The following is a 23528-nucleotide window of genomic DNA, read 5'->3' as shown; positions in this document are numbered from 1 at the left end:
TATAAATGTTATTTCACTTTCATTTTCTTCACTGGACAGAATTCTTTGTTGACAGGTTTTTCTTTCCTTCAGCACTTTATGTCATTCAACTGCATTTCCCCCTCCATTCTTCCTAACTAGAAGTCAGCCATTAATTGTTTTATTATTCCTTTGCATGTGATAAGTTATTTTTCCTCTTGCTGCTTTCATGATTTTCCCTTTGCCTTTCACCAATTTAATTACAGTGGATCTCTTTGGACTTCTTGGGTTTGTAGATTAATATTTTTCCACCAACTTGGAGGAGATTTCCATCAGTATTTCCTCAAATATTTTTTCTACTCTTTTCTCTCTCCTTCTTCTGGGACTCCCATTACACTTATCTTAGTATGCTTGATCTTGTATCACTGGTCAATGAGAGGTCTGTTCATTTACTTTTCAGTTTTTAAATTTTCCTTTCTCTGTTCATATTGGATCATTTCTATTGGTCTAGCTGCAAATTCACAGATTCTTTCTCCCACCATCTCAAATCTACTGTTGAGTCCTTTAATGAATTTTTATTTCCATTATTATGCCTATTTTCAAATCCAGAATTTCTATTAAAAATAATTTCTATCTTTTTATTGAGTTTCCCTACATATTGTATTGCTGTCTTCATTTTTCTTTCATTCTTTAAACATGGTTTCCTTTATTTCTTTAGAAGTATTTGTTATAGCTGCTGTGCAGTTTTTGGCAGCTAAATCTAACATCTTTGGACACTCCGAAACCATTCCTATTGATTTATTTTTTTTTCCTGAATATGGGTCACACTTTCTTATTTCTTTGCATTTATTACACATTTTCTGTTGTTGAATACTAGATATTTTAGATAACATATAGTAGTAACTCTGGATTCTGACTCTTTCCCTTTTGAGGGTTTTTGTTTTTGTTTGTTTGGAAATTTGATTTATTTAGAAATTTGCCTGGACTGACCTGTGAAGTGTGGTTCCCCTGCAATTACTGACTAGTGATGCTTCTTCTCAATCTTTCTTTATTTTTAAACCTTCTTCTTAGAGGTCACCTTGTGTCTGTAATGCTTTTTATCCCCATTTATTATGTTTTTCTATTGGAACATAATTGCTTTTTTCTTTGGGATGGTTTTGGTCACTGCCTCTTGTATGATGTTATGAACCTCCATCCATAGTTCTTCAAGCACTCTATCAGATCTAATCCCTTGAATCTGTCACTTCTACTGTATAATCATAAAGGATTTGATTTAGGTCATACCTCAATGGCCTTACGGGGCTTCTCTGATAGTTCAGTTGGTAAAGAATCCACCTGCAATTCAGGAGACCGCAGTTCACTTCCTGGGTCGGGAAGATCCACTGGAGAAGAGATAAGCTAGCCACTCCAGTATTCTTGGGCTTCCCTTGTGGCTCAGCAGGTAAAGAATCTGTCTGCAATGAGGGAGACCTGGGTTCTGTCCTTGGGTTGGGTTCCCTTTCCTGGAGAAGGGAAAGGCTACCCACTCCAGTATTCTGGCCTGGAGACTTCTATGGACTGTATAGTCCGTGGGGTCGCAAAGAGTCAGACACGACCTAGCAACTTTCACTTCACTTCACTTCACTTCAATGGCCTACTTCTCTTCAGTGGTTTTCCCCACTTACTTCAATTTAGCTCTGAATTTTGAAAAAAGGAGCTCATGATCTGATCCACAGTCAGCTTCCAGTCTTGTTTTTGCTGACTGTATAATTTCTCCATCTTTGGTTGCAAAGAATATAATCAATCTGATTTCAGTATTGACCATTTAGTGATGTCCATGTGTAGAGTCGTCTCTTGCATTGTTGGAGGAGGGTGTTTGCTTTGACCAGTATGTTCTCTTGGCAAAACTGTGTTAGCCTTTGCTCTGCTTTATTTTGTATCACAAGGCTAAACTTGCCTGTTACTCCAGGTATCTCTTGACTTCCCACTTTTGCATTCCAGTCCCCTATGATGAAAAGGACATCTTTTGGTGTTAGTTCTACCAGGTCTTGGAGGTCTTCATAGAACCATTCAGCTTCAGCTTCATTGGCAGTAGTGGTTGCACTAACTACCACTCTTAGTGGCAGCTCTTTGGCATAATTAATTTGATTACTGTGATATTGAATGGTTTACCTTGGAAATGAACCGAGATCATTCTGTCATTTTTGAGATTGCACTCAAGTACTGCATTTCAGACTCTTTTGTTGACTATGAGGGTTACTCCATTTCTTCTAAGGGATTCTTGCCCACAGTAGTAGAGAAAATGGTCATCTGAATTAAATTCACCCATTCCCATCCATTTTAGGTCAATGATTCCTAAAATGCCAATGTTCACTCTTGCCACCTCCTGATTGATCACATCTAACCTTGATTCATGGATCTATGAACATTCCAGGTTCCTATGCAATATTGTTCTTTACATCATCAGACTTTACTTTCACCACCAGACACATCCACAACTGGGTGTCATTTCCGATTTGGCCCACCTCTTCATTCTTTCTGGAGCTATTTCTATGCCCTTCCACAGTAGCATGTTGCACATCTACTTTGGTATAAGCTGACCCCTTCTTTAGTATAATTGTTCTTCAGTTTATGGGTCACCTGCCCAGTGGCTCTATAGTAGGGATAATAGCAATCTCCTCCAAGAAGACTTATGCCAACATGACATGCCTCCCAGAACTGCTGCTGCCAGTGCCTCTGTCTCCACGGCAGGCCACTGCTGACTTATGCCTCCACAGGAGACCTCCAAACACTCACAGGCAGGTCTGATTCAGTTTCTTGTAGGGGTCACTGCTGCTCTCCCCTGGGTCCTGGTGTGCACAGGTTTTGTTTGTGCCCTCCAAGAGTCTCTGGCAAATATAGGGTTTGATTTTAACATGACTGAGCCCCTCCTACCATCTCATTGTTACTTCTTGGTCCTTGGATGTCAGATATCATTTTTTGGTGGGTTCCAACATCCTCCTGTAGAGGGTTGTTAAGCAGCTAATTGCAAATTTGGTGCTCTCACAGGAGAAGATGAGTCCTTCTACTCTGTCATCGTGGCATGGGTTCATTTCACATGCTAGCAAGGCAATACTCAAAATCCTTCAAGCTATGCTTCAACAGTACATGAACTGAGAACTTCCAGATGTACAAACTGGATTTAGAAAAGGCAGAGGAACCAGAGATCAAGTTGCCAACATTTTTGGCTCTCAGAGAAACCAAGGGAATTCCAAGAAAGTATCTTCTTAAGCTTCATTGACTACATTAAAGCGTTTGATTGTGTGGATCACAACAAACGGTGGAAAATCCTGAAAGAGAAGGGAATACCAGACCACCTTACCTGCCTCCTGAGAAACTTGTATGCAGGTCAAGAAACAACATTTAGAACTGGACATGGAACAACAGACTGGTTCAAAATTGAGAAAGGATTACATCAAAGCTGTGTATTGTCACCCTGCCTATTTAACTTATATGCAGAGTACATCATGCAAAATGCCAGGCTGGATCAATTACAAGCTGGAATCAAAATTTCTGGGATCAACAATCTCAGATATGCAGATAATAACACTCTAATGGAAGAAAGCAAGGAGGGACTAAAGAACCTCTTAAATGAAGGTGAAAGAGGAAAGTGGAAAAGCTGACTTAAAACTCAACATTCAAAAAAGTAAGATAACGGCATCCAGTCCCACAGTGCATGGCAAATAGACAGGGAAAAAATGGAAACAGTGGCAGGTTTTATTTTCTTAGGCTCCAATATCACTGGGGACAATGACTGCAGCTATGAGATTAAAAGACACTTGCTCCTTGGAAGAAAAGCTATGACCAACCTAGACAGCATATTAAAAGCGGAGACATTAACGACAAAGGTCTGTATAGTCAAAACTATGGTTCTTCCAGTAGTCATGTATAGATGGAAGAGTTGGACCATAAAGAAGGCTGAACACTGAAGAATTGATGCTTTTGAAGTGTGGTGCTGGAGGAGACTCCCTAGAGTCTCTTGGACAGCAAGGAGATCCAACCCATCAATCCTAAAGGAAATCAACCCTGATGCTGCGAAAGATTGAAGGAGGGAGGAGAAGAGGGCAACAGGGAATGAGATGGTCGGTTGGATGACATCATCAACTCAGTGGATATGAGTTTGACAAACTCTGGGAGATGGTGAAGGACAAGGAAGCCTGGTGTGCTGCAATCCATGGGTTTGCAAAGAGTCGAATATGACTTAGCGACTGAATGACAATAGTTGCCTTACAACGTTATATATGTTTTTGCTGTATAACAAAGTGAATTGGCTATATGTATACATATATCCCCTCCCTCTCGAACCTCCCTCCCACACCCCATCCCACCCCTCTAGGTCATCACAGAGCTGTGTTGCTTATTGTTCAGCCATATTTTGAAAGAAATTGCTTTCAAACACCTCAAGCCAATAAAAGTTCTACTTTCTGATGATGGATCTGTGTACAGGCCGATGAGCCCATTCAAACCTCACGTACCACCATATTTTACTTTCCATCTTTCTCTCTTGCTTCCCCAAGGGCCAGGGAGGTGTGGGTAGCTTGGGTCTACTCCAGTCTCTGGTGCCCATGTGCAGAAGCACCTTTCAACTTGGGACATGCAGGGAGCTCATCAAGCCCCCTACAGCTGTCACACCTCTTGGAACTCCTTGTTTAGTCCCATGTTAATCCACTGATTAATCCATTGATTGATCCAAATACAGCTGCAGGTTAACAGAACCACTGCCCCCCCAACCCATGCTCACACATGCTTTGCTTGTCACCAATATTATCACTTTAACGGACAATGTTCCAAGTCAGGTGAGTCTGCTCTGGCAGCAGCAGTTGGACTCTGGATAGACCATCCACCAGCAGAACCCTGGACAAGCATGTCAGAGACTCCCTCTGTCCTTACACAGAGCTCAGTACTTTCATTAATGAACCCTTATTTTCATCACCCTTTTTCTTTGTTGTGGGCCTGTGGTGAATTTCTATAGCACTGAAATGGTTGTTTTTTTGTCAATTTTGCCCACTTCTTTAGTTGCTATTGAAGAGAACATTTGGCAGTCACTGTACCCCACCATGTCAGAACTGAATTTTGCCTCGACTTGGGAAAACCTTGCAGGTAAAGCCTTGACCACCACTCTTCCAGGGAACCCCAGCCAATCCCAGCATCCAGAATTCCCTCTTCAGGCTTCCTTGACTATATGCTGACTCCTGCCTGTTTTTTAAGACTCCCAGGAACAGTTACTCCACCTATCTGAGTTGTCCTGATTCTTAACTGTGCCCTTCTCTTTCTGTCCGCAGCTCCTGAGTGGCAGTGTGTGCTCTTCATGAACCAGCCAAAAGGTGGCCCACGGTCCTTTTTCATGTTTGTTTCTTCCTCAACACGAAGATATCCTTGAAGCCGGGGGTTCTCCTCAAGGGTGAAAATCAGGCCTTAAGCATCATGCCCCTCCCTACCCGTCCTATACCTAGCCCAGAGCATGAATCTTACTAGAAGCTAAGTAAGTGTTTGTTGAAATAATGCATGAGTAATTGAATGAATGGTCATTCCAACAGTACCACAATCCATTGATTTGTTCACTGCTTCACTGGAACTGAAATGATTCAGTTCTTGTTTTGTCTGCACAGTATTTGAACACAGTTATTTGGCCAAGTTAGTATTAATCCAGGTTTATCCATTTCACTACACCAATGGCAGTATAAATAAGTCACTGACAGAGGCAAAGAGCAACATCAGTAGATAACAGCAGGCTCCCGTGAAGGGTAAGTCAGCTTTCTTCTCTTGGGGACAGTGAGGTTCTACATGGGTAAGTGTTTTATTGCTCTTTTGCTATGGTTCAAGTAGCCTCTGCCTTGGGCAAGATGATGAAGGATCCAGGATAACAAGGATGTGTATATTTTCTAGAATCTCCTGCATCCACTGTTCTCCCCACCCCACAGCTCTCTTCCACTCACTGGCTCCCTCAACCACAATGTCCTCCTTTCTCACCAACCCTACTCCCGCTCAGATGAGGTAGATGGAGGAGGTGATGAAGGGAGGAAGGCTGGGAGAACAATGGTTGGCAGTGAGAGGTAGGGGCTAATTGGAGGAGACAATGCGGGACTGATGTAAACTGCTTAGGACTGGATTGCTGAGTCGGGTTGGCAGGAACCAGGGTGTGGCAGGACTTATCTGCCACCTGAAGAATTTGGACTCCATCCCCTTGAAACTCATGGGGAACCACGAAACAGAAGTGGTTGACACTCTGAGGAGCCCACTCTGGCTGCAGGGTGTCCAGAAATGTTGGTGGGGGAAAGATTGACAGGCGGGTGATACTGTCATGGCAACTTGGGCTGCATAACAAAATACCATAACCCACGTGGCTTAAGCAATAGATATGTATTCTCTCACAGCTCTGAGGCTGGAAGTCCAAGATTAGGGTGCCAACATGGCTGGATTCTGGTGCGAGTTCTGGCTTGCAGATGGCTGTCCTCTCATTGTGTCCTCACCGGACCTCATCTTTGTGGTGCGCACGCAGGGACAGAGTGGGGAAAGCCCGTACTCTGGTGTCTCTTCTTGTACGGGAAACTAATATATGCCTACACACAAGGGATACTCGTGACCTCATCCGACTCAAATTACTTGCCAAAGGCCTTCCTTCCAAATACTGTTCCATTCAGAGCTAGGGCTTTTGACATTGGAATTTCGAGGGGCATAAACTTTCAGTCCATAGTAGATGCTATTTAAGGGACACCAGGGGTGGCAGGGATAATGCAGAGAAGTGGATCCTGTACCTGGAGCTGAGCTGGGTGCCATAGAGAACTAAGGAAGTGAGGACAGGCCCTGCCCGAAGGAGGTAAAATTGAGCACAAAATCAGGCCATGGTTCTCATCTGTTTCCTTCCCATCAGTGCAGCCAGAAATCCTGCCATCTGTGCTCCCTTCAGGTGCGAGGCCTGACTTCTGGTCTCAATTGTGGGGTCATATATAGGGACATTCATTCCTTCATTTATGATTGCTCAGTCAGTTGTGTCCAGCTCCCTGTGGCCCCATAGACTGTAGCCCTCCAGGCTCCTCTGCCTGTGGAGTTTTCCAGGCAAGAATACTGAAGTAGGGTGCCATTTTATACTCCAGTGGATCTTCCTGACCCAGGGATCAAACCCGTGTCTCTTACGTTGCCTGCAATGACAGGCAGATTCTTTACCACTAGCGCCACCTGGGAAGCCTGCATACGGGGACAGAGAGGGGGTTTTGCCCTGACAGTGGGTGATGAGCAGTAGCTGACGGCAGGGAGAGGGCTTAAGTGAGGCGACCAGGATCTCCTGAGATGACCTTTGCCAGGCCCTTGGTTCAGCTGCTGTTCAAGTCGTCTGAGCACCACCCGGGATTCACTTTAGAAATCACACCAGCATCTCTAAGGTCAGATGTGGCAGGCCTGCATCTGGACTTTGGGCTGCTAGCAAGTTGCTTTGGGAAAGGTTGAATTTTCATGTTAAAATCCAGATTTTTTGATGCTTCAGAAACAAACCAACAACAACAACAAAAAGACACCCAACACCACTGCCCCAGAACTGATCCTAGTCACAGCTGGAGCTAAGTAATGCCAGCCCCTTCAACCTGGGCACACTGGCCCATTTTCCACAGTCCCCAGAGTGCCTGTTTCACTGAACTAGCTGCCTTTCTGTGTGAGTATTTCTGGCCAGACCTCTATGGGTGTTTGAATCTGCAATCTTTTCTCTCTCTCTCCTCTTGTTTCTTTCCTTTCCACACTTTTCAGGATTGAGTCATGAACCCTGTATTTAAAAAAAGAAAAAAAGTGTGGATGGAGAAGATCCACTTGCAGGGTCAGCTAGGGGCAGAACTAAATCCCTCTTAACCAAATCACTTTAATTTGTCCTAAGTCAGGTTCCAAAATCCTCATTAGACCTTCCTCATTGGACTTAGCTGCTGCTGCTAAGTCACTTCAGTCATATCCAACTCTGTTCGACCCCATAGACAGCAGCCCACCAGGCTCCCCCGTCCCTGGGATTCTCCAGCAAGAACACTGGAGTGGGTTGCCATTGTCTTCTCTAATGCATGAAAGTGAAAAGTGAAAGTGAAGTCGCTCAGTCGTGTCCGACTCTTAGCGACCCCATGGACTGAAGCCCACCAGGTTTCTCCACCCATGGGATTTTCCAGTCAAGAGTACTGGAGTGGGGTGCCATTACCTTCTCCGTTGGACTTAGCTTACATTCTCCAATCCAGGACTAATAGCAACCCCACCCAGGTGAGCTGCATATAGATAAAATGAGCCTTTTTCAGCCCCTACAGCATTGAGAACACGTTCCATAGAATATTCACCCATATGCCTCTTCCTTCCAGTAACAGCTCTGGATTGCTGCAGAAATGTCCCATGGGAGAATGAATCTGGCCCTGTCTCTGGTCTTCATCCTCTGTGGCCTGTTTAATAGCATCTTCTGTGAAAAGCAACAACACTCTCAAAAGCACATGAACCTAGTCTTATTAAAGAAAATTTCAGCTCTCTCCCAGAAGATGGAAGCTCACCCTAAGGATTTTGCCCAAGAATTGTTCAAGGCTTTGATAATTGAGGATCCCAGAAAGAATATCATCTTCTCCCCCATGGCCATGACCACCACCCTGGCCACCCTCTCCCTGGGGATCAAGTCTACAATGAGAACCCACCACCCTGAGGACCTGAAACTTGAGCCCAAACTGTTGGATGTGCACAAGTACTTACAGCCTCTGGTCCACGTGGGGCGTGAGCTAGTGAAGCAGAAGGTACTGAAGCACCAGCACATTCTCTTTATCAACAGAAAAATGATGGTCAACCAGATGCTTCTACAGCAGATAAGCAAGCTGCAGGGAATGGACATCCAGATGATTGACTTTACAGATATAGGAAAAGCCAAGAAGACCATCAGCCACCATGTGGCTGAAAAAACACATACAAAAATCACAGACTTAATCACCGACCTGAACCCTGAGACCATCCTGTGTCTTGTTAACCACATTTTCTTCAAAGGTGAGGCTTATTAAGTGCATGAATTCCTGTTTTGGGTAATCTTTGCCCTTGCGTTTCCTAACAGGTTTAAGTCAGGGGAAAAAAAAGAAAAAGCCATAATTTTTGTCGGTATATCCCATTTTCTCAGCAACCAGTAGATCCAGCTTTTTAATTGACTTTGATATCACTGCATTGTCTAGCATTTTTCAGCGTCTCTTCTCTTAATCCTCTCAGTCATCTTGTTTGTGGTGCTTAAGATATTTTGGAATAAAATGTGATCACTCTCGCTGATAAAAAAGGGGAAAACAAAGAAATCTTTTTTTGCAGAGCCATGAACATCGGCTAATTCACTTGTCGTGTATGGTCTCGGATTAGTGCGAGATGAGATGCTTTCTGCAGCTGCGTCCAGTGTTGAATTCAGGGTCACACACCAGGTGTCTAAAATATCAGTGTGAATTCCTGGTCACAGATCTTGACATCACCAATGTTTCTTCAGGTGGCCTCAGTCACCCCTCGCTGGTGTCTATTTACGTCTTCTTCCTCCACTCAGTATCTCCTGTCTCCTTCTTCTATTGACTCTCAGCTGTGACCTCTCCTATTGCCCGAATGGGGACAAGAAAGCAGGTCAGGCAAGATGTCCTCCACGTGCTGTCTGAGGCACACACGCCTCTCCTCTCACTCTCCCCTTCCATTACAGTGAAGAAATAGCTGTGCCCTCAACATCCTCAAGGTGGCTCCCTTTCTGTCTTCTCTGCCCAAGGACTCCCACCTTCCTCTTAGCCCAGAGCCCATCCCTTTCTTGTCTCCTTTGCTGTTTTCTCTTCTCCTGACTTCTAGAAATGTCTCTCACCTCACCTGGGTTCACAACTTCAAACACCATCTGTACTCTATTCCCTAGTCTCTAGATTAGGCCCGGACCACCTCCCCTGAGGTCCAGATTCTAATACCTTTGGGGGGATGTTTCAAGACCCCCAAACACAATTCCCCAACCTGGCACCACCCCCAACACCCTGTGTCTCCTCATCTCAGAGAATCACAGTGCAATCTACCCAGCTGCTCCAGACAAAACCTCCAGATCCAAGAACACAAGTCATATGGGTTCTGCCTGCAGAGTCGACCTGGAATGTGTTGACTTCTCGCCATCTGAGAAGCCTATCCCAGAGGTTTCTAGCCCAGGCCAGCACTAACTCTTGCCTAGATGACTTTCCAAAGTTGATTACGCTGTTGCCATTCATGCCTGCCTCCAACCTTTTCTCCATTACAAGGCCAGAACAGTTTTTTTTAAAACATAAATCAGGTCTCTGTTTTATTCATTGCTGTAACCTCAGTATGTAGTATGGTACCTGGAACATTTTTTGAGTTCAAGAAATTTTAGGTTTAAATGAGTCAATTCATGGATATTCTATTACTGATTAAACAGGGTTCCTACCAGGACATGAATAATGTTTGTCCTGTGCATGATAAGTGAGGGAACTGCTCACAAAACAGTGCTTCCCAGCGCAGGATGCTTGCTGAAGCCACTGGGACCACCTGTTATTCATATTTAGGCCCACAGTTCCAAACTACATACCTGGGACATAAAAAGTGCTCCACAAATGATCTTTTTTTTTTTTTTTTTTTACTGCACTGTGTGGCCTAAGGGATCTTATTTCCCCAACCAGGGATTGAACTTGTGCCCCCTGCATTGGGAGCAGGGAGTCTTAACCACTGGACTGCCAGGGAAGTCCTAACATGAATGATCTTGGAGGGATCGCTTCTCTGGATATTCCAGAGAACTCTCCAGCATGATTCCCCCTTGGCAGTGGTGGTTTAGTCATGTCCAGCTCTTTGCGACCTCATGGACTGTAGCCCTCCAGCTTCCAACAGTTTTCCAAAAGCTTTATCCATATCACTCTCTAGAAAAAGCAAGTAGCAGCAACAGAACAGAGAGGACCGTGAGTCTGCCTCTAGAATCAGAAGCAAGACTAACACTTGTAGAGATTTTCCAGACCAGACCAGATGGCCATCACTCTGGGTGATGGATGCCTTTTTTAACTGGTGTGTACTTTGAATGTTTCTTAAAACCCACCGGGAATTGCATTATTTAAAATAGAATTTCACGCAGGGATGTGCATGTGTACTGAGGTGTGTGTGCCTTTCTGATAAAAAGCTTACCTCCTTGAATAAAATTAATATACTTTATTTTAAATAATTAATTTTTTGGAGTATAATTGCTTTACAATGTTGTGTTAGCTTCTACTTAACAGCAAGCTTAATAAATTTAAAATAGATTTCTTTACCATTCTTTGAACTCTTAAAACACTCAACTGCAGTAGAAATTTTCAAAGAAGGGATGCTGTGATCAATGTTTCCTGAATTATTTGATGACAAAATCCTTTCTTGGTGTTATAGTTCCAAAGGCAGTTATTTTGGTAAACATCTTTTGAGAAATACAGAGTTAAAGAAATTGTAGGGTGATTATTTTTGAAAATCATGTGTTTGCCTTTATTTCCTTTGCATCAGTCTAGAATTTTTAACTATTCTGCTCACTAGAGTCAAGGTGTCACCTTAAATGGACTGCTTCCTTCTCAAGCAGATCACCTCTGGGGACCCCAAACATGAAGGTGGTGATGACTTTTCCACCAGATCACTCTTTGACTTTTCCTTCCTGATTTTCCCAGGCATCTTGAAAAGAGCTTTTCAGCCCAAACTCACCCAGAAGGAGGACTTCTTTGTAAATGACCAAACCAAAGTGCAGGTGGACATGATGAGAAAGACAGAACGGATGCTTTACAGCCGGTCAGAGGAGCTACATGCTACGATGGTTAAGATGCCTTGCAAAGGAAATGTGTCCCTAACTCTCATGCTTCCAGATGCTGGACAATTTGACACTGATCTTAAAAAGATGACTGCTAAGCGAGCTGAACTTCAGAAAATCAGTGACTTCAGGTATGCTATTCTGAAGGAATACTTTAGATTTGAATTAGATTTTTGCTCAGCCCTCACTTCCTCTATGCAAAAGCCTTATTTGGGCGGCAAGGGTGGGCGAGTTTGGCATCTAGTTATTTCCTAGGATATTTGTAGAAAACGAAACAAACCAAACAGGAAGAATAATGGCCTGAATCCCATTACCAAGTCAGAAGCCCCTTGAACTGTTAATTATGGTTCTTTTGGTGACATGTACAATATCAGAAACCCACTTCATAAAAGATCAAGTTAGATACAGAGAGGAATGGTTGGAAAGATACATGGGAATTTCACGAAACTTACAAAATACATGAAATGCAATTTCAGGGAATAAACACAGCCAGGTCTCATGAGGGATTGGAACAAGGGACAGCAAAGTCACCTGGAACTCCGTCTCTCTTGTCACAAGTCCTTCTTTCTACCTCTCCAGCTCAGCAGACCAGCTTTCCCACACACATTAGCACACAATCCACTCACCCCCAGAATATTTTCTGAGTATCTATTCTATGCCAGAAACTGCCTGGTGCTGGGAATACAATGATTAGCCAAACACATCTCTGCTCTCATGAAGTTTTCAGTTTGGTAGGGAAGGTAGAAAGTCAACTAACAAATACGTAGCTTCAACTTGTAGAAAAGCTATGAGAGAATGAGTAGGGTATATACCATAATTCAGTGGTGGAGTGTTCATCAGGGATCTTAAGTAGGAAATGATCTTAAGGAAGTAAATGTCAAGCTAAGACTGCTGTGGTCAGACATGACTCTCTTCCGTTCAATCAGATGCTCCAACCCACACCTCACTGAGCATCTTTCAGTTCCAATTACATATTCCTGGAAGAGAGAATTGAATTGATCCAGCTTGAGTACCATGTCCATCGGGCTCCAATCAATGTGGATAAATTACATAGCGAAACTGTGATCTTCAATGGCCCACTGATCTTAATGGCGGGAGTCGGGGAATAGTCTTTGGGCAACAAATGTGCAGATTGGGAAGAAATCTGTAAATAGCATTTACTCCTACAGTTGAGAGCCACCGCAGAGTGGATCTGTCATTTTCTGCCACAGTTGTACATCCCACAGTATTCCTAGTTGGGGCAGAGGGGATTCAGCCGTGGAGGAACCCAGCTGAGTGGGTCGCTATCCAATCAGAAGCTCAACACTGCATTGACACAGGCTAAGACCGATTGGTCTGTGAGCAACCAAAAATGTTGGGTGAGAGGGCTGGCACTACACATTCTAATGTTTTGTTCAGTTGCTAAGTCATATCTGACTTTTTGCAATCACTTTCTAATACTCTCCCTTAGTTACAGAGTTGCTGATCTGTAGAAGGAGGAGTCCTCCTTTCTGTTTCAAAGATTATCATCCAAGATGGAACTTCCTCTCCTGTGAAAACTCCCTATGCTCTACCTGCGGCAAGAGGACCCCATGTCCCCCAACCCCCTCAGCATGCTTAGGGTCACCATACAGTTTAAACTGCTGCTTCCAGATGGAGGGTTAGAGGGACTCAGGGCTGGATGCCCTTGGTCTGACCTTCATCTTCTCTGGTATAGAAAGCCTGTGAAGGGAATCATTTGAATAGTAAAGTGTATTCTGAGTTAGTGGTTTGCTTGGAAATTCAACCTTGCAGCTCAGACCCTAGCATCTTTAATCTGCCCCCCACCAAGCAAGCCCTGAAGCAAACACTTCCATTACATTTCCACTAGGAAAAGATCTTTCAGCGTAAGCAAGGTGCAGCCTGTGGATGCCAGGACAGAGACATAGCTCAGCTTCCTTGTCATTTTCATTCTCAACAGACTGGTGCGCTTAATTTTGCCCAAGTTGAAGATCTCCTTCAAGATAAACTTTAAGCATCTGCTTCCCAAGATTGACCCCAAACATATACTGACTGCCACAGCAATCTCACAGGCCATCACATCGAAGGCTCCCCTGCCTAATTTGGAGGTGAGTGGGGCAATTTCTAGGGTCTCTGTTTTATTATCCACCACAGCCCTGATTGAAAATCAGTTTTTTAATACAGCAGTTATAGCTCTTATCTGCCCAGATCCCTGGGCTTTGGGGGTCCTTTCATCATTCGCTCACTCAAAGGTTATTGCTTCAAGCCCTGGAGGCATTCGAGGGTAAAGTCATGGGCCAGCCAGACAACATCTGACTCTCATACCTGTTATGTTCTCCTGACAGGGCAGTGAGCATGCCCACAGACCTGTATGCTCTACATCCACCCGCAGTACACTGTCTGAAGGGAAGAAAGCAGAGAAACCAGGAACAGTGGGCTGGAGTGCAGTGGGCAGGCATTAGAAGGGCTGGGGTGGCCTTTATGCCAAGTCCTGGATAAAGGCCAAGGGAAAGCAAGGGGGTATATGCCTCGGGACTCGTGTTCTGGGCAAAGAGACCAACCAGTGTATCTGGAGGGGATGTGAACCCGACATTTTTTAAGAACCACAAGAAAGCCCAGGCAGCTAGAGTGATGAGTGAGACACAGTCTGGTAGGAGGTGAGGACAGAAGTCAGGCAGAGCCGGGTCACTTGGGTCTCCCAGGCCCTGGATAGGACTGGGGTTTTATTTGATCGACATGGGAGACCACCAAGGCTGACATGAGTGTTTTATGAAAGATCACTTTTTGCCATGTGGAAAACAGGCAGTGTCCCTGGAGGAAGAGGGGACCCAGTAGGAAGTTTGGTGGGTAACCTAGGTGAGAGATATTGGCGGTTAGACGGGGCATTCAAGGGAGAGTTAACGGTGATGAGAAGGTGCTGTGGGCTTTTTAGACAGAGCTGGGGAGCGGGAAGGGGAGTCAGTTTGTGAGCTAGAAGAGTGGGAAACAATGGAGCCAAAGTCTGAGGCAGGAAAGATGAAGAGGGGGTGGGTCTCGGGCAGGCAGAGACTAGCTCTGCTAAACTGGAGATGCCAGTTAGACATTCGGATGCCGGGAAGCATCTACTCATGAGATAACTTTACCCACCCTGGTGGACACAGGGGTTGCCCTCCAATGACTCCGCCAAGGTCACTAACTAGCTGGCTGCCTTGTGGCTGCCCTGTAACACTTTGCCCAGAATGTAAACAGCAATCACAGTCTCTCATCCTGGTACAGCTCTTGACAAACCACAAAACACTTTCTCACGGTTTCTCTCGCTCAGTCTCCCAATGAACGCAAAGAACCCTGTTCTTTAATTGGGAGATGAGGGACCTGCTGCTCAGAGACATTGGATGGAGTTCCCAAGGTTGGGACCCCACAGGCATGCTGTGCTTCCCACGGCCCAGTGGGTATAAGTAAGTAAGTGCTCGTGGCTCAGTCATGTCTGACTCTTTCGCAGTCCTGTAGACTGTAGCCTGCCAGGCTCCTCTATCCATGGGCTTTCCCGGGCAAGAATACTGGAGTGGGTTGCCATGCCCTTCTCCAGGGGATCCTCCCAACCCAGGTGTCAAACCCGGGTCTCCTGCACTGCAGGCAGCTTCTTTACCACCTGAGCCACTAACAAAATCCACCCAGCAGATGTGCCCTGAGTGCTGGGTTTGGGAGATGTTGAGCTCTTCACAATCCAGTACAAACAATGTCATGGCCACGTTCCCCAGCAGGGCCTCCTGCAGATCGGGGGTCATGTGAGTTCTGGCACAAGCACTTTTTCTCAGAGGGCAAATTGTCCTTGGTTGGATGGAGACAAGAAAACCTAGCTCCCTGGTGGTTTTCATCACATCCTTTTATAGAAGTGTTGGAAAGGACTATCTCTCAGTTATTTTGCGGGATTTTTTTCTAAGCCTTCAGATCACCCAGACTTCCTCTCTGTTTTCTTCCCCTTTCCTCCCTTTTAAATGCGCAGACTCCTTGAGTCATCCGCCCAACCCTGAGGATGTCTGAACCCAACAATCCCCAACCCTAGTAATTGACCCCTTTTGGGGACATCTGACGTTCAAGGGCGAATTCGGTTGCTGGGAGCCAAGGGCAGCTTTCCAGGAGTGGAAGCTAGCCTTCTTCCAACTTCTGGTGGCTTTCCAGGAGTGGAAACCAGCCTTCTTTCAACTGGCATCAGCTGTCAGGGGAGGCTGCCTCTCGATCTTGCCATAGGAAATTGCTGGGCACACCCCACCCCCACTGCCACCCCCACTCCAGCCAGCTTGGTCTGGGGCTAACTGAGAATCTGTGTCTTCCAGGCCCTACATCAAGCTGAGATAGAGCTGAGCGAGCACGCCTTAACTGTGGACACAGCCATTCACACAGATAATCTGTTGAAAGTCCCAATGAAGGCAAAGGAGGTCCCGGCGGTCGTGAAAGTCCCAATGAAGGCAAAGGAGGTCCCGGCGGTCGTGAAAGTCCCAATGAAGGCAAAGGAGGTCCCGGTGGTCGTGAAAGTCCCAATGAAGGCAAAGGAGGTCCCGGTGGTCGTGAAAGTCCCAATGAACACAAAGGAGGTCCCCGTGGTCGTGAAGGTGAACAGACCCTTCTTGCTGTTTGTGGAGGATGAGAAGACTCAAAGAGACCTCTTTGTGGGCAAAGTCCTCAACCCCCAAGTTGAGTAGAGCCAGGGCCACACTGTGCAGCACAGGAACTTAGCAGGCCATGAATAAAAAGAGTACAATTCACCAGCCGTGCGTCAGAGACACTGAAACTGAGAAGTGTGGTCTGGGAATGGAGTGGGGACGGGTCTTCACTGGTCTTCTGTCCAGGAACAGAGCAGCATAAAGGGGTTGAGGGGGTCTGCCAGGGACATTTGGCCAGGATGTCTTCTATCCTGGAACAAGGCTGACATAGGCAGAGAAGCAATTCTGAGTGGGTGAGCAGGTGCAGGAGGGCTGTTTCAGTCGGGGGTTGTCTCACAGCCTTGCTTCCTGCCCAACTGGCAGTCAGAGCGTGGCCCTTCATCTGTACTTTCCTTCTACCCCCTGCCCCCTGCCCCTGGCAGCCCCAGGGAGAGGCAGGTCCCACTGCAGAGAGGAGGCTGGGAAGAGGACAGACCCCTGGGGGGCTTCCATGTGTTCACCCAGCTCCAGGGAGAAATGGGGTACCAGAGAGGTTGAAAGTCCCGAGTATGTTGACAGCATCTCCTCTGTCCCTCCCCTGGCCTCTTTCCACCTTCACAGCAAGCTTCTAATAGTAGTAGTGGTAGTCATTTGCTGTCCTGTCTCACTCTTGCAACCCCACAGACTTTAGCCCACCAGGCTCCTCTGTCCATGGGATTCTCCAGGCAAGAATACTGGAGTGGGTTGCCATTCCCTTCCCCAGGGGATCTTCCCGACCCAGGGATCGAATCTGGGTCCCCTGCATTACAGGCAGATTCTTTACCAACTGAGCTAAAACAGCCTTCTATGAGAGAGTTGTTATTGCCCCCTACCACACAGGAAGTAAAAGCAGTGTGGGAAAAAAAGGACAATCATGCACAGAATAGGGTGTGTGTGTGTGTGTGTGTGGCTGGGACTTGGGTATTACCCGGCTGGCTATGAACTTCCTTGGACATATAGAATCAAGGACTCTGATGGCAACCAGACATTTGACAAGTCAGGTCCAGAGGCCAAGGGCACAAAGACATCCAAACAGGCTGACCCAATAGTGCTACCCACGCAGCAGGACCTTGCCTAGATGGGTTAGCTCAGCGTAGCAGCCAGAGAAGACGAGGCCAGATGGTGAAATGAAACTCTTCTGGTAGAAATTCCAGGTTCAGTGCTAAAAACACAAGGCCAGGAGTGAGATGGGTGGACAAAAATGGGGCAGGGGGCACTGACTCCTGAGCCATGTAATGACGTGACCAAGACAGAACCTCCTGGGGGCCACCAGTAGACCCAGGAGCCTTGGACTGGACAAGAGAGACCTGGGCCCCCTCAAAACATGAAAAGTCCCTCTGTGGTGGGATTTAGGACACAACCCAAGGGTGTTCTGGGGATGATGTGAGCCCGAAGGAACCCCATCCACTACCAGAGGAGTCGTTTCAGGGCTAGAACTTTCATTCTTTTAACAAAGATGCCCAAGAAAAGGCCTTGCCATTGGCATTATCACTTAAACCCAAGCTACAAGAAGAGAGGCTTGGGGATGGGCCACAAGAGTACCTTGGAAAAGTAGTCCAGTAAAGAGCTAACTCGAGAGAGGAACCATGAGGTGGATTGTTTTAGAAAATGTGGAGGAAGTGGAGTCAGAAGCATAAGCAAATGGAAGCAGGCCAGGAGACCCATGCTTGGGCACGGATCATATCCAAGAAGACGCATGGCAGAGGCAGAGAGGGAAGGTGATCGTAGAGGATGTTGAGGGCCTGGTCCTGACTTTAGTGGCCCCAACCTGCAGTGGCTTGAAGCAGGTTTTCAGTTCCTTGTCAGAGACTGAGGTTAGGTTGCTGCAGGGAGAGAGCCAGCTCCTAATCACTAGACCAGTGGTCAGTGACAAGGCCCTGGCCCCTTGGCTTTGCAGAAAAGAATTCCCATAAGTACAGAAAGTACGGAAACAATTAAAGTGTTTATTTGGGGAAAAGAGTACAGGACATGTAGACAGACATGGGTAGACTCAGAGAGAGAGAGAGTGGTGCTTCGTGGCAGTTTTAATCACCTATATAGGGCGTTTCTTCTGGGTTTGCCTGGTTCTGAACCCATAGTTGGGCTTCCCTGATAGCTCAGTTGGTAAAGAATCCACCTGCAATGCAGGAGACTCCAGTTCCATTCCTGGGTTGGGAAGATGGGTCCTCTCATGTATACATGTGCATCTCTCAGTCAAGATGAGCTCCATCGAAGAGGACTACAGGTAACTGACATCACTTACTATGGGGTGGTGCCCCCTCCCTTTCTAACCTCCAAGGAGCTTTCCAGTTGGGAAGATTTTCTTGACTTTGAAAATGAGAAATATGTGGTCCCTTATCTCTTGTCTGGGCAAGGCCCAGCTTCCTCTCCTGATGGTCCTGCTATTGTATTTTTGGAGTTTTGGAGCTTGGATATTCCACAGGGAATAAACTCTATCTGCTTACCCTGGGGGAGGGGAGCATCTACCACCTGGCTCAGTTCCATTTAGCAGAGGGAGTCCATGAAGGATTTATTCAAGGTGTACTGGATGATGGTTTGATTTACACATATTGTGGAATGATCACCACAGTACGTGTAGTTAACATCTCATATTCAGAGTGATTCATAAAGGACAGGACCCAGACACACAAAACCACCAGTAATGGGTCAGCAGCTGCCACGTCACGACCCCCTGACGTCACATCCATATGTGAATGTCTTCACTCACCAGGCCGGGTCCAGGATCTCAATTCACTCTGCTGGACAGGCCAGCAGGACGCAAACTATAAAGAAAACGTCACTTCCGGCCTTCATACCAGTTCTAGGAATTGACCTGACAAATATTAACTAGGCTGCCGTGATCGTCAAACACTATTTTCCTGCGGGTAGGAGGCGAGGCGGTGCTGAAGACCCAGGGCCCCCAGCCCAGGGACCTTGCTGTGAGTACCACGCTCGTGTCTGAAATGAAGGTGGGGACGACGGCACTCTCTTTCCCTCCCCTCTCCTCTCCCTCCCCCTGCTCACCGCCCCCCTCCCCCAACCAGTCCCTCCTTCTCACTTTGGCAGAGTAAATGGCAGAACTGAGTTCCCTGAAGGAAAAATGTGATGATGTACTGCTTCTAAGCCTTGAAGCGGGAACTTCAGGTTTTAAACAACCTTTTATGAATAACTTGGCCTTTAAATTTCTTTTGAGAAACTCCCAGTATTTCTCACAGTTAGACAAGAAAACAGAGCAATACAACCCAAAGCAAAATGATCGCAAGGTCGTAGCAACTTGATGGGACATTTTATTATATGAAAGAGGGATGCTTCAGGGCCCTGGTCTGGAATTTGACCCATGCTCCTGCCACTTGTGTCTGTCTGGCCTCGAGACTCAGTTTCCCCATGCGTACAACAGGGATAATATTACAGAGGTCTTAGGTTCTCATAAGGATTCCATGAAATGACATGAAGCAGTCTTCCTCCACTGGGGCACTGCTGGGATGTGGGGCAGACCGTGCTTCCTGGCTTGAGTCTATTCTAGCATTTCCAGAGCTTTCTCTCTCCCACTAACTGCAGTTGCATCTCCTTCTCCAGACTTCGAGATGATCCAAAATATCATCCCCGCTTTCGCACACATCCCTCCCACAGCATCTGAGAACAGGCTGGGAACTAGTGACCCAATACAGCTAGTATCTCCATCTCCACCACAAAAGAAACGATAAATAGGGATACTATACCTAATTCATGGGATTCTTAATTTTCTTCTGAGATCTTTTGGGAAAAGGAATAAAGGAATAACTTTGGTGTAACTACATCCAGTCTCAGTAGAAAGGGGTGAAAATTAGCACTGCATGCTTCCTACATGCCAGGTGCTTTTATATTATATTATGTCTTACGATCCTTAAGCAACCCCACCCCCAGGGGGTAGGCATTGTCATTTGCATTTTGCAAATATCAACCAGCAGTTCAGAAAGCTTCCTTAACACAGTGCCACCCAGTGATTTAACTACAGAGCCTTGATTCAAACCCAGGCCCTCTGACTTACAGTTCAGTCCTTTGTGAAATAGAAACTCTGCAGGTCTGGGTGTCCTCAGGGTGCAATAAGTAGAAAATGGTAGTAAGTTCACTGGGATAAAAAGAATAAACTGGAAAAAGTTTTATTACAGCTGTATTTCTAATTTTATCCAGGGGCAGTCCAATTTTTAAGCTGTTCTGTTTCCCAATATGAATGAGAATCATTACTAAGTGGGCCTGTTCAATTCAGTTCAGTTTAGTCACTCAGTCATGTCTGACTCTTTGCGAATGGACCACAGCATGCCAGGCCTCCCTGTCCATCACCAACTCCTGGAGCTTACTCAAATTCATGTCCGTTGAGTCAGTGATGCCACGTACTGAGCTGCAGTGGAGAGGTTAGGACGTGGCCTTGGGGATCTGCCTGCAGTACTTTGACCAGCAAATGTGTTTCGACATAATCGATAGTGAGACTACATTCTTCCCTCCCAACAACTGGCCTTGGGGTTTAATGGGATTTTTAGGGCAGAGGTGCTATAAACCATCTGCAAAAATATGTAAATGGCCCAGAGATTGTTGGTTTGGGTGAAAGGCATTAAAGGTGCTGATTAACAACGTACTGATCAGAGATATATCTTTTGTTACTGAAACATTATTGACCAGAGTCATTTCAATATTCACTTATATAACAAAACACCAGCAATAGGATTTGGTTTCTGCAAAATCCCCTGGTCAATAGTGTGTTAAAACATAAAATATATCAGGATAGACAAACAAGGATGGGGTGGTGAGCTGTGGATGGCCGCTGTGGCATGGGACAACAGAAGGGTCAGTCCTGAAAGGAGCAAGGGGATGGGACTCCTTACCGAGGACAGCAAGGTGGGGGTGGGGGGGTGCTGAGTGCATGCTCTGTGTGGATGTGGGGACGTGTGTGTGATAAGCCTTCACCCCAAGCTGATGCTGCACTCCTCACCCTGAAGCACTTTGACCCCCTAGGGGTGGCATGAAGGCTCTTCTGGCCACTTCATATTAATAGAGTGATATTAATGATGTTATGATACTATGGATGATATTAATGGAGTCATATCAATGAGCTCCTTAAAGCGCAGGAGCTATTGTATTTGTTTCCTAGGCTGCATTAACAACCTTTCACAAACTGGGTGGCTTACACAACAGAAACGGATTCTCACAGTTTTGAGGACAAGAAATCCAAGATCAAGGTGTCTGCAAGGCTGGGTCCTGAGGCTCCAAGGTGCGAGTCTGCTCCAGGCTGCTCTCTTTGCTCCTGTAATCTTAGGTGTTCCTTGGCTTGTAGAATCATCACCCTGGTTGATCTCTGCCTTCATCCTTACATCTCCTTATCCCTGTGTGTGTCCCTGTGTTCAGTTCCCCTTTTTATAAGGACATCAGTTATATAGATTAGGGCCCATGCAACCACTCATATAGATTAGAGCTTCAGAGACATAAGAGACGCAGGTTCGATCCCTGGGTCAGAAAGATTCCCCTGGAGGAGGACATGGCAACCCACTCTAGTATTCTTGCCTGGAGAATCCCATGGACAGAGGAGCCTAGCGGGCCACAGCCTGTAGGGTTGCAAAGAGTCGGACATGACTGAAGCCACTTAGCCTGAATGCACACAACCTCATGTTAACTAATTACAACTCAATGACTCTATTTCCCAACAAGACCACTTTCTGATATGCTGAGGATTAGGACTTCAACATTTGAATTTGTGGGTGGGAGACTCAATTCAGCAGATGTCTTTCCTAAATCTCTCCATCAGTTAAGATAGAGGTTTCAGCCCCTGCAAGTGACAAGAGCTACTGGAGATAACAGAGATGGAGTAAATCTCTCTCCTCTCCCCCAACCCCCGGGCCCCATTCATCCTGTGGCTTTGCCCCGCCTCATGAGCTGCCCTCACCCATAAGGTCTCTGAGGCCGATTGTCACATCCACACTCCAGCTCACGGAGACCAGAAGAGTAGAGGGCATGCCTCCTTCTGGGACAGCCTGGCCAGGAGGTTCATGCAGCATCTTACCCCCTCCAGTAGGCAAGATGCTAGTTAAAGGTCACACCCAAGTGCAGGGGAGGCCAGCATCCCTCCTGTCACAGGGTCCTGACTTTTGTCCTATACTGTTGAGGGTCACCCCAGTCTTTGAAAGTTAATGAATGATTGAAAGAATGACTAGAAAGTAGAAAGAAAAAGGAAAGAAGGGAAGGAAGGAAGAAGGAAGGAAGGCAGGGAGAAGGAAGGCAAAGGGTAAAGACCATGGAAGTTGTTGGAGTTTATTTTGGGGAGGGGGAAGGGGGGTTAATCGTTCAGAAAAATCAGCAAAATGTTATAGATGAATATGTACATAAAGCTGATAAGGGGCTCCTGCTGTGACTGAAGCCCTGGGGGAAAGTGTCTGGAGCCAGCTTGCTCACTCCCTCCTCACCCTCTGCAGTGCCCCACTTGACATCTCTGTGGGATCCAGCCTGGATGTGGGTTTACTGTGTAAACACGAGGCTGTTTATGAAGAAGGATGACGTGTTCCCCATCTTGTTTTCAGAGGATGGGGCCAGCATGGCTGTGGCTGCTGGGAGCTGGGATCCTGGCCTCTGTCCACTGTCAGCCCCTTCCTGCCCATGGAGATAAGAGCCTGAGGGTGCCTGAAGCCCCGCGTGGTCAGCTCTCAGAGTCCCTCCCCGCCTACCAGAAAATCACACCCACCCTTACCAGCTTCGCTTTGCGTCTGTACAAGCAGCTGGCAGCAGAAACCCCAGGAAACATCTTCTTCTCCCCAGTGAGCCTCTCCAGCACCCTGGCCCTGCTCTCTCTGGGGGTGCAAGCTAATACCCGGACTCAGATCCTGGAGGGCCTTGGCTTCAACCTCACCGAGACCCCAGAAGCCGACATCCACCGGGGTTTCCAGAGCCTCATCCACACCCTTGACCTACCTAGCCCCAAACTGGAACTGAAACTAGGCAACTCTCTGTTCCTGGACACGCAGCTGAAGCCTCAGCAGCACATTTTGGATAACATCAGGGAGCTGTATGGAGTTTTTGCCTTTTCTGCCAACTTCACAAACTCTGATGCAACTAGGAAGCAGATTAATGGCTACGTGAGCAGGCAAACGTACGGGCAGGTCGTGGACTGCCTGGAGGAGTTCACCCAAGACACGCTCATGGTTCTCTTGAATTAT

General features: G+C 46.4%; 2 protein-coding genes across 5 annotated transcripts in view; both read left to right on the top strand.

The window, feature by feature from the left end:
- The first annotated feature begins 5685 nt into the window (after positions 1–5685).
- Positions 5686–16457, top strand: LOC104985848 (uterine milk protein). Of its 2 annotated transcripts, none has more exons than XM_010836245.1 (6): positions 5686–5720; positions 8298–8958; positions 11598–11865; positions 13674–13821; positions 16027–16167; positions 16246–16457. In XM_010836245.1, the coding sequence occupies exons 2-6, from the start codon at positions 8322–8324 to the stop codon at positions 16390–16392; spliced, it is 1341 nt and encodes a 446-aa protein (XP_010834547.1). In that variant the 5' UTR covers positions 5686–5720; positions 8298–8321; the 3' UTR covers positions 16393–16457. The 2 variants fall into 2 exon arrangements, with proteins under 2 accessions (XP_010834547.1, XP_010834546.1); XM_010836244.1 differs by having other exon boundaries at positions 16027–16206; positions 16246–16455.
- Positions 16458–19185: 2728 nt separating this feature from the next.
- The window catches only part of SERPINA11 (serpin peptidase inhibitor, clade A (alpha-1 antiproteinase, antitrypsin), member 11), a 13801-nt gene continuing 9458 nt past the window's right edge, over positions 19186–23528 (top strand). Inside the window, exons 1-3 of one of the 3 annotated variants that reach the window (XM_010836242.1) lie at positions 19188–19289; positions 21476–21595; positions 22896–23517. In XM_010836242.1, coding sequence (XP_010834544.1) covers positions 22899–23517 — 619 coding nt within the window. In that variant the 5' untranslated portion in view covers positions 19188–19289; positions 21476–21595; positions 22896–22898. Of the gene's footprint in view, positions 19320–21475; positions 21596–22895; positions 23518–23528 lie in introns of all 3 variants that reach the window. The other 2 variants (XM_010836243.1, XM_010836241.1) reach the window with 2 other exon arrangements.

This window comes from Bison bison, unplaced genomic scaffold (genome assembly GCF_000754665.1).
Source record: "Bison bison bison isolate TAMUID 2011002044 unplaced genomic scaffold, Bison_UMD1.0 scf7180017864061, whole genome shotgun sequence".
In the NCBI taxonomy this organism is placed as follows: Eukaryota; Metazoa; Chordata; class Mammalia; order Artiodactyla; family Bovidae; genus Bison; species Bison bison.
The sequence above is the reverse complement of the archived record's forward strand: the minus strand, read 5'-3'. Positions and strand labels throughout refer to the sequence as shown.